Source organism: Nothoprocta perdicaria, unplaced genomic scaffold (genome assembly GCF_003342845.1).
Source record: "Nothoprocta perdicaria isolate Ctin4 unplaced genomic scaffold, notPer1 scaffold_344, whole genome shotgun sequence".
NCBI lineage: Eukaryota > Metazoa > Chordata > Aves > Tinamiformes > Tinamidae > Nothoprocta > Nothoprocta perdicaria.
Window position 1 is genome coordinate 603,249 of NW_020455582.1, and position 10,908 is coordinate 614,156.

General features: G+C 41.1%; 1 protein-coding gene across 1 annotated transcript; it reads left to right on the forward strand.

Annotated features, from left to right (window-relative positions):
• Positions 1 to 7,816: 7,816 nt before the first annotated feature.
• On the forward strand, positions 7,817 to 9,491 carry MC4R (melanocortin 4 receptor). Its single transcript, XM_026043993.1, has one exon. It carries the CDS (start codon positions 8,358 to 8,360, stop codon positions 9,351 to 9,353), a length of 996 nt encoding a protein of 331 aa, XP_025899778.1. The 5' UTR covers positions 7,817 to 8,357; the 3' UTR covers positions 9,354 to 9,491.
• The last annotated feature ends 1,417 nt before the right edge of the window (positions 9,492 to 10,908 follow it).

The following is a 10,908-nucleotide window of genomic DNA, read 5'->3' on the forward strand; positions in this document are numbered from 1 at the left end:
TCCTCATATGAAAAATGGTGGCAGTGCATCCTCAAATCTAACTACTGAAACAAATCTATAATAATTTATCCTTATTTCTCCATTCTGTTAATAGGAGTGAAATTACATGTTTTCCATGACCCTGACACCTAGAACTACCTTCTTCCTCAGAGTGATTTGAATTACTTTAAGGCAGAAAATCACCTGATTGAATTTTAATGACTTGAGTTACTGCCATTTGTGTGAACTTGGTGTTATGTGAGGAAGAAAAGAGGCTGCTAACATTGAAAAAGAGCTTCATATCAAAAATACTATTCACCCTGTTAGTTACCAATGTAAAGAGGAGCTTATGAAGACTGCTTTTAAATAAAAGATGATTCCAGGGATGCAGTATTTGCATTATATAGAATGCATTACATAAATGTTCGGCCTGGGATGTCGCAGGGCTTGCTCTCCTTAGTCCATGAGAGCCACACACAGATAACTACACCTGCAAAACCTTTCCTTCCCATCAGCAGTAGCTCGGCTGAAACTAGGGCTACTTTCATTCCCTGTCTGATTTTCCTTACTTTTCAGTGTCTCAGTGAGTGTGTGTCTCTTTCCGTCTCTATCAGCTACAGGTAGGTCTCTCTACACTCTGAAGAAAGCCAAGGTGATCCATTTTACAGAAGAAATGTCCTAAGGAAATGATGAGCCTGTTTTAAGGTTGAGTTGCAGACCTTTTCTTCTCAGTATTTTATGTCATCATGTGCAGTTAACATTTGTGGCTGATGGTGTTAGTCTGACACTAAGCATGTGGTAATGTATTCTGATTTAGTAGGCTAGTTTTCTTCCACAGCCAGATATTTCTGTTCTCATCTTGTTCCCATAAACATTTTCTAAAATCACGAATAAAACTCCTGGTTTTCTTTTTAAAGAGCTTTAGATTTCATTTCTTAAAGGATGCTATAACTGCTTCTGCTTTTTATTTATTTATTTATTTATTTATTTATTTATTTTGGATATACCATGAACTTATGACTTCAGCTTACTTATATAGTGATCTGACTGATTTTGAAGATAACCAGAAAAAAAATACTCATAAAGCTCTTCAAATAAACAATAGGTCTTATGATAAGGAAGTTACATATAATGCTAGCAAAGTAATTGTTGGTATTTTTGGTTTTTTTTTTTAAAAAAGAATTCTTAATGTAAAGGAAATCAGGATGTAGTCATCTCCTGTGCTAATTTTGGGTAAGCTTTAAAAGGTTACCATTGTGATGATTTTTTGAAAAAATACTTTTTCAATTAGTTTTTCAGTTTTGTTTGTAGATGTTCTTTTTGTAACCTATTTATCAAGTCAACTTTTTTCTTGTAATACTGCTTCAGTTATTTGGTATAATGCACAATATTTGCAAGTGAAAAACTGTCCTATTGCTATATTTTAGTTCAGGCTAAAAGTTCCTGGCGGGATTTTGCGTTGTTTTCTGTTTTTCTGCCTCAGAAAAGAAACATACCAGACATTTAAATTGTCTTTGTTTCCCTCACTGCTCTCCTTATTTACAATTTCTTGGCTTGTTCTTGCATATCATTATGTGAGGAAGACATCTCACCTGTACTGCTTACATAGTGTTGTTGTCATGGTAAAAGTCACTTTGGTCCGGGAGTCTGACTGAATGAGCCCACCCATGAGCTACTCGATATTCTCATTTAGACACCTGCAGAGATGCCTTTCTCATCAAAGTATCTCTCATACAACATGTCATGATCGTCTGGTACTTTATTTCCTTTGGCTTGTATTTTAATTTCCCATGACAGATAAAATAGAAAATACTGGCTCCAGCAATGGGCATGGAAATCTTTCTGCTGCCCTAGGCCCTTTTCCCCTGATTACAGCAGCTGTCTAACTGGATTCCATAGATCTTCTTTTCAATTATTTTATTTTATTCTGTAAACTGAAAAGGTCTTCTTCACCTGTTATGAATATAATCCTCTTGGATGGCCTAGATTCATTTCCCTTTTTTTGTTCTATGAACACCAGTGCCACCTCTGGTTTCTGAGTGCCCTACAGAAAAAAAAAACTCAGCACCATGTTTATTTGGACACAGCATCCACTACTCTGGCCATTGGTTTTTACATTAACCCCTCAATAAATCTCAATTAAAACTTCAGGTCTACCTTGAATCTTTGGGTATTTTCCTGGTAATTCTCAAACAAGTTGCACTTTCACTCACAGTTCTCTGGACAGTTTGTAATCCACTTTCAGGATTCAAAACCAGTACTATCTGTTTGGTGGTTCAAAAGCATCTCCCAGATCAGGGCCATTTCTCTTTTGTTCTCTGGACCCTGTCATAATAATGTGCTTCACATATTAACTCTTTCACTGTCACTAGCATCTCTCCCTCCTGTTCTCTTTCTAATATCTTTTGAAAGTAGAGTTGCAGACATGTAAAGCCAAGACCTGCTCCATTTAATTCACAGTACTGCTCTGTTGTACCCATTCACCCTTTTCTTTTCATTAAAATCTGCTGTGTCAGGAAATCATCATCTTCCCTAACAGGCAACTGTGAAAATCTGCACTCAGGCACTATAGAGGGAAAGGATGCATAGTGAATGCTTCCTCATCCTGAACATAAAAGCAGGGAGATGATTCCTGAGTTTAATGCAATTGAACCCTCAGTGAGTTCAGAGCAGCGACCTAGCCCAGTTCATCCCACCTATTCAGGAAAAGGAATTGATTCATGTCCCTACATTTTCAAGAAGCCGTTATCTATCAGACTTTCAGAAAAGAAAGGTTTCTGCTTTCCAGTGGGTCAGGATCACTATCAATACAGTCTTCTAATTCAAATTTATACTTTTTACAATACCAGAGGTCTTTGTAAGAGAAGTTGTAGCAATTGCCGCTAGATGAAATGGAGTATTCTTGTCACCATATGTGGATGACTGATTTAAGGAGATTTTCAGGAACCCAAGACCCTGGAGACATGTTACAGAAAGAGATTAGGCTTTACATTAACTATTCTGAAATCTTTGCCCTCTCTTGGACCAGTTCTGAGAGAAGATTATGTCAAATGGGTTAAGTGTCAGTGAGGCTGAGCTCATCTCAAGACAGTGCTCTCATTTCTGCCCTCTAACTTGGATTCTCACCCTGGCACCACTGTCGATTAACACGTGTTTGTCACATGACTTGATCAATCTACTTGACACCTTATGCCAGATTATGGCTCCAAGTTTCCCAATTCTGTCTTTAAAAACTAAATTCCCCTGCAGAAAGACAGTTCATAGGCCACTTACGTGTATTCTGTTGGGTGCAGAACAGAATCTGTCCAGGTTTTGTTCTATATCTCTGCTTAAGAACCGAGTGCTCTAAAGAACTTTCAAAATGGATAGAAGCTATGAAATCCCATAATACCCTGCACAATTCAATTGGAACCTACCTTTGATAGCAGAGCTCAAATTACTTTGGGCTTTCCTGGTAACTACTTGCTATCTGCTCTACATGGAGGAGGAAAAGGGAGTTTGAACACTATGGAGCTGAGTTGCAAGTGTACATTTTATACCTGTATGCCCTGAAGGAAGGGTTAAAATAATGTCATTGTTGATGGTTGCCTATATACACATAGGCTATAAATTCTGCAGAGTGACTAAAAATGAGTAAGTTGTATTTTAATAATCTCAGTTTGTCATATTGCAAGGTATGTAATCAGTGGATTACAGATTGCACTACAAGCAGAACAGTACAAGGATAGAAATAAGGGCTGGCATTATTATAATCAAATGCATAGAAAACAAACAAACAACAAAAAAAGAAAACATTTTGATATAGATTCTATAACTATAGACATCTGGAGGTGCAAGTGAATTTATAAGGCATTTTCTAAATAATGAGTGGTTTGGAGATTATTTTGGAGTGACAGGATGGATTTTCTTTAGTAGCTTCCTTCCATATCAAGCTGCTAACAGGCTGCAGTTTCTTCAGAATTAATGTTCTCTCTTGTCTTGTCAGACATTTCCAGATCCCATCGCTATCCTACTCTTCTCTTCCCAAATCCAAAGCTTTTAGTCTACAAAGCCTTTTAGAACTGCTGCACACAGATATGCTTTTGGGTATGGCCATCCAACAGGTGGCTTGGACAGTGGAGACATTGCTCTGGCCATAATCATTGGTATATTCCTTCATTTGGAATTATTGTTTCTACATAAATACCCTGATTTACCGAGATTCCTGATGAGTGGATTTTAAACCTGTTAATCGTTTCATGTGTGTCTCAGCAGTCACTTTACCATATGTCTAAGAAGTGGCTGTGTGACTTCTCAGTTAGAATAATGGCAGTCATTATTCGATGTGAACAGAATGGCACAGAAAAGTCAAGCTAGTTAGTAACTTCCAATTTCACATTAACTGTAGATTATACTTCCTCTCTGTGGACTTTTCTGAAAAGCTGAGATGAACTCATGTCATCTGAAACACTAGCTTTTTGTGCCCTTGTGCAACACTGGGTATCACTAAATAATGATCTGTCATTTTTTTCCTGCCTGGTTCTGAGTTTCTCATTCAATTATAGTATGACATTATTATTTTTCAAGTTTTCATGGTTAGACAGGTAGACTGACTAGATCTTTTTCTGATAGAATAAAAGGCAACTGCACATCTCACACAGAAGAATGTGGAATATTTTTATAACAGAACTGAAGATGATAAACTAGAAAAGTGAAAGTCATTCTAAAATTCATAATAGAAAATTGTGTTATGAGCTAAAGACAACTGCACTGAAAGGTATTCAAGAGTGTATGAGTAGTGAAGAAGAGTGTGCAATTGCTAAAAGTATTTTATTGCTATTGTATTTGTATATGAAGGTCATGAACAAAGGAAGGGGCTGAATTAACAGCTTTTTTTTTGTCATAAAACAAACTGATGGAATCACAAAATCAGGATTATTGCTTTTCAGTTTGCTGAGCAAAGTTCAATTTGTACTTAGTCCTGCTTGCTGATAAATACTTTCTCAAGAAGAATTTTGAGAGAGGTACCAACTGGTGATCGTTCCCCTCTGCTTAGTCTGGAGCACTGGGTCCCGTTCTGGGCTCCCCGACACAAGAGGAAGTAATGAGAATAGTGCCTGTCTCTTCCCAGTGTTGCTCAGAGATAGGATGAGAGGCAACAGGCACAAATGGATACAGGGGAAGCCCACTTGAACATAAGGAAAAGCTTTTTTACTGTGAAGGTGTCAGAGTACTGAAACAAGATGCCCAGAGAGGCCGTGGAGTCTCCATCCTTGGGGAAATTTAAAAGCCATCTAAACAGGGTCCTGAGCAATGTGCTCTTGAGGTGTTGGACTAGATGCTCTCCAGAGGTTCTTTCCAATCTTACTCGTTCTGTGAATCTGTGTGATTTTTGAAAGAAATATTGGCTCAACTTGCATATTACTCCTGTTTTCCATCAGTTAAAAAAACAAATAATACTTTTTTGTTTCTAGGCTTGTGAGAGCTAGACTCCTTTGAGATTTTAAAAAATTATATGGTGTGTGTTTTGCTAAGAGAGAGCAAGACACACGCATCCACCTACTGCAGAAATATTTAAATACACATATACATTCTCTTATTAAAAAAAATAACAAGTTTTACCTTGCAGTTAGAGCAGGCTAATGGTGCATCCTCTGCTACAGTGCTTCAGCTGAGTTGCTAAGCTACCATAAGTCTATTGCTTTCAGTCATGTACCCTTACCCTACAAATATGAGCAGCTAGCACACCAAAACAACTGTAACTTTGCCTCAAGAATGACTCGCAGGGCAGGAGGCAAAAATCTGAGGTGAATGACGGTGCAGTAGTCCCCAAGCTAGCACAGACTTGAGCCGTGGAGGAAGATGAGGCAAGGTTTCTTCCAGACCCAGAGCAGAAAGAGGATGGACAGAGAGACGGCTGGAGCAAACAGGATAGTATCCTGTGGAGGCAGCCTGTATCCCAGCTCTGCTGAGCTCTGGCTCCACCAAGGGCCACGAAAGGGAGAGCTCCTGCACCACAGGTGCCCCCAGCACAGATGGAGCTGGTGAAGGAGGGTGTGCTGAGCTGCCTCCTCCTTGGGATAACTTGCAGATGGCACTTTTCTGGCTGTAGATGTAGGGAAAAAAGCTTTGTCTGAAGGGATGCTTCTCTCCTGCATGGATCTTCCTGGAAATTTTCTTTCTGCACTCTTTTTAGACATGCCCTTAAGCATTAGGTAGGCAAGTCCTGTCCACAGCAGGAGACAGTGGTGCTGGTCCAGGGCTGAGTAACAAGATAACAGATCTTTCTGAATCCCTGCATGCTTCATGTCTTGATGGGAAAGTAAATCTTGCCCTCAGCAGCAAGCTATTCTTTCATTGCAGGGAGGCTGCTGGTGAATGATGATCTCCTCTGTGATAAATGTGGGGTTTCCTGTGCCTCAAGATATTTTGTTTGCCTTTGGTATTTATGTTTCAGCTTTGTGAAGCTATCTGTCTGGGGAAGGCCCACAAATCCGGATGTGACAGCAAAATCCTGCTTCACCCCGTGCTGCACTTCCACAGGCACACTGTATTCCTGTCTGTCTGGTTAGCTGTTGATCTGATAAATCAGAAAGCAGGTGTGAAAAAAAAATGGGAGAGTGAAAAAAAATGTTCCCTGGCTCCTGCCTCTGATACAGTCTAGTCCACAGCCTATCTGGTGGGTGCCATTCTAGCGTCCTGCATTCAAGCATTCAAACAACTTCTTTGCAAGCTTTTGCAAAGTGTAATGACTTTTCTACAGCTTCCACAGATTTAAAATCCAGCTATGTTTTAGTATTTATCAGGAATTTGTGGTCTTAGTTTTCAGTTGCAGGGCTTGTAAGAGGAAAGAGCAAAATAGCTTTTGTCTCTCTCTCTCTTTGTAGACATTTGGCTTTTTTCCTCTGCTGTCTTGAGGGCTTTTCTTGGCAGAGTGCACAGAAGCTGACTTACAGTTTGTGTCAGGTAAGCACGGAGACAGCCTTGGGACAAACTATTATGAGATTTATTAATGTCTTGGGGTTGTTACCAGTGTATGAGCCGTGTTTCTCACAGGTTGCAACTTTGTCTCTTTGTTTGATTCTTAACTATTCTCTAATTATACTCTTTTTCTGCCTAGCATCCTAATTCCTGATGATGAAAGGCCAGCTACAATTAATTCTATCATCTTTTCCTTCCTGGAAATAAGGCAATAAAGAAGGATATTACCCGGGCAAAACTATACTCTTTAGGATATTAGGACATGTCATTTAGGACATTTCTTGGCTGTTTGTGAGTCATAGAAGTCAGGGTAGTCAGAGTAGCCCTGCAAATAGTGCCTTAGATGGCCTCTATTTCATAAAAATGAATAAATAAATAATAAAAAAAAAAAAACCAAGAACAAAACAAGCAAAAAAACAAGCATAGAAAGTTTGCAGCCTCTCAACACCACATCTTGCAAATGGATAATTAAGACATAGGGAAGTTAATGCATAGATAGTTGGCAAGAGAAAGCCAAGAGGAAATGAGTATTCTCTTGCTTTCCTGTCTTCTATTTTACCACCCACATATACAATATGGAACAACTTCATGTCACAGAAGGGAAGAATAAATCTCAGCCTAAAAACAGAAGCCATCAGTGCAGCTGCGGGGATTCTGTCGGCTTGCTAGTGCAACCGTGGCAGCAAGGAGTGAAACCGATGATACCCCCCCAAAATCCACAAAACAAGCACTAAAACACCCTTGTGCAAAGTGAAGGCAGTGAAACCAATCTCCACGAGCCTCCCTGGTTGCCTGCGGCTGCTGGGAGCCGCTGCTGCGCCCAGGCGCGCTGCATGGAGCGGTGCTGGAGCGCAGCTCGGAAGCGGCATTAGAGCCCCATTGGCTGCCAGGCAAGGCAGAGGCGGAGAGTGCCCCTGAATATTCCTCTCCTCCACACACCATAAAGCAGGCAGCCAGCGTGCGCTGCCTGACAGCGAGGAAGGTGCTTGCAGTTTGAGACTAGTTCCTGCTCGGCAGCAGCCACTTGGGCATTTTCTGTTTACCTCTCTTAATGGAAGGGAAGGGGGGGAAAAAAACCACCTTGCAACGTGTATCTGTGAATTAAACGGGAACCGAACGTAAGGGAGGATCCGATGCAAACTTGCAGCTGGTTGTTGGGACTTTATGACATAGGCAACTGGGGTGAATGTGGTGATGGTCAGAAACTGCATCTGTGAGACCAAAACAGCATTTCTGAGTTTGAAAACCTTCTTTTGTGTTAGCAGCTAAAGTATTCTGAACTTGGTTCTTGCTTTGGTGCTGGATCTTTTTTTTTTTTTTTTCATTTTCTTCTCCCACTGAAAAGCCAAAGGAGGATTTTTACAGGATGCAAAAAGGACAGATTTAAAAGCAGGAGGCTGAAAAAGGCTCTCCCTAAGATGAATTTCACCCATCAGCGTGGGACGCTCCAGCCTCTCCACTTCTGGAACCACAGCCATGGAGCACACGGAGGTGCCGTCGAGCCCAGCGCCAAGGGTCACTCCTCAGGAGGCTGCTACGAGCAACTCTTCGTTTCTCCTGAAGTGTTTGTGACTTTGGGCGTCATCAGCTTGTTGGAGAACGTCTTGGTCATTGTGGCGATAGCCAAGAACAAGAACCTCCATTCGCCCATGTACTTCTTCATCTGTAGCTTGGCAGTGGCCGACATGCTAGTGAGCGTATCCAATGGATCCGAAACTATTGTCATCACGCTGCTAAACAACACAGACACAGACGCGCAGAGCTTTACCATAAACATTGACAATGTCATTGACTCAGTGATTTGCAGTTCCCTGCTTGCATCAATTTGCAGTCTCCTCTCAATAGCAGTGGACAGGTATTTCACTATCTTTTACGCCCTCCAGTACCATAACATCATGACGGTGAAGCGCGTAGGGGTCATCATCACATGCATCTGGGCGGCTTGCACGGTGTCAGGCATTTTGTTCATCATTTACTCTGACAGCAGTGTCGTCATCATCTGCCTTATCAGCATGTTCTTCACCATGCTCATTCTCATGGCCTCCCTCTACGTCCACATGTTCATGATGGCCCGGATGCATATCAAAAAAATTGCAGTTCTTCCGGGAACTGGCCCTATTCGCCAAGGGGCCAACATGAAGGGGGCCATCACTCTCACCATCCTGATTGGAGTTTTTGTTGTGTGCTGGGCCCCATTTTTCCTGCACCTGATCTTTTACATCTCCTGCCCCTACAATCCTTACTGTGTTTGCTTCATGTCTCACTTTAACTTTTACCTTATCCTCATCATGTGCAATTCCATCATCGATCCTCTTATCTATGCATTCCGGAGTCAGGAGCTCAGGAAAACGTTCAAAGAGATTATATGCTGCTGTAGCCTTAGAGGGCTTTGTGATTTGCCTGGCAAATACTAAACCAAGGTGGATATGTCATTGTGCACACATCATGCAGCATGCAGGAGCAGGTTTCCAAGCCTCCAGGTCCTATTTTTCTCGGCAGAACATGGGCTATATCCTTAATAGTGAATGACTCTCTCTCTCTCCTCTCCTTCCCATCCTTGTGTCCGATTAATGTGTAATTCATGTTTCTGTATCGTGTTTGTGATATCTACAGCTTGTAATTTATCTGTCTGGGAAGAGAAGAGAAGCAGCACTTCACACCAGTTTGTAAGTAAGCAAATAAATGTAATGATGAATGTGAAATGCTATCAAACGTGAGCAGCTGTGTATTCTAACTGCTGAAAAAATAAATAACTTGCCTGACTTACTGTACATATTGACTGAAACTGTTTTTTTTTTTTTTTTTTTTTTTTGGTTGATGTAATTATAGCTATCTCTTAATCTCCATTTAACTTAAAATAGAACATATGTTTCTGTATTAGTGTTTTAGAAGTGCCCTTAGGAGTAAAATCTGCCTAGGAGGAGGCAGATTTTTCATAAATGTTACTAGAACTGAGGAGTTGTGTTCCTTCATTTTGAACTTTTTTTCCCTTCTCCTCCAAAAGCAGAAATTTGGTTCTTTGTTACAGCCTACTATAGCATGGTTTTTCAAACACTTGTTACCCAGACAATTGAATGTCTGGATTTTGTTTTTCCCAAGATGGTGACTGCTGTACGTCTGAGAGTGGCCTTTCGCAAAACTGTAGTTGTTTCCCAGAGTATCAGATAACCCTGGATTTATTTATTACACTGATCCCAAGGAATGCTGGCACCCTCCATTCACTTCTGAAGCAGGTACAGTGTCAGCGCTGACAGTGCCAGCACCAGGGTAGAACTTCACTGGAACATTTACCTGCAGGATGACGAGGGGACTTCTCTTCAGGAGCATCCTGGACACTCCTTTCTTGTTCTGAGGTGCCCTAACAAGGACTTTGTGCTGCAGAAGAAATGATGCTGTATGTTATCAGACAGTAGATCCAGTGCCTGAATCCCAGCAGAGTAGCTGGCTCAGCCTGGCCACCTTCAAGCACACTGCAGCATGCCCAAGCTCCCGGGGCAGGAACACCATGGAGAATAGGTGCTCGATCCTGAGGCTCTGAACCACTGCCCATGTTGCCCACAGCCTGGTGCATTAGCTCTGGTTGAGGCCACCTTTTCAGGCATCTAAGTCAAGTGTTCTCAGTTCCATTATATCTTTGCACAGGCTACAACAGGGACCTCACCTCCCTGATTTTAGCACCTTTAAAAGTGCTTGAAGTACCTGGTGGTGCACAGGATTCCAGGAAGATGCCCTAGAGCACCCGGCAGCTAGGGCACAGGAAAAAAAAATCTTTGGTAGGTATAAAGATGTTAATGGGTAGAAGATGTGGAAAGCTTTGATTTAAAAAATCTAAATTGAACGTAAAGAGTCTATGATTTAATCCTAAATACATCATTATACAAAGATGAGTAGTAAATTAGTGGGATGAGCCATTCTGTTAATTTTCCTGCAAACCACTTGTTACCTCAAGCTGTTTGTTCCCTTGTTAAT

Bases quoted from the DNA above. Each gene is read 5' to 3' on its own strand.
- MC4R (XM_026043993.1), top strand. From the start codon at position 8,358: ATGAATTTCACCCATCAGCGTGGGACGCTCCAGCCTCTCCACTTCTGG.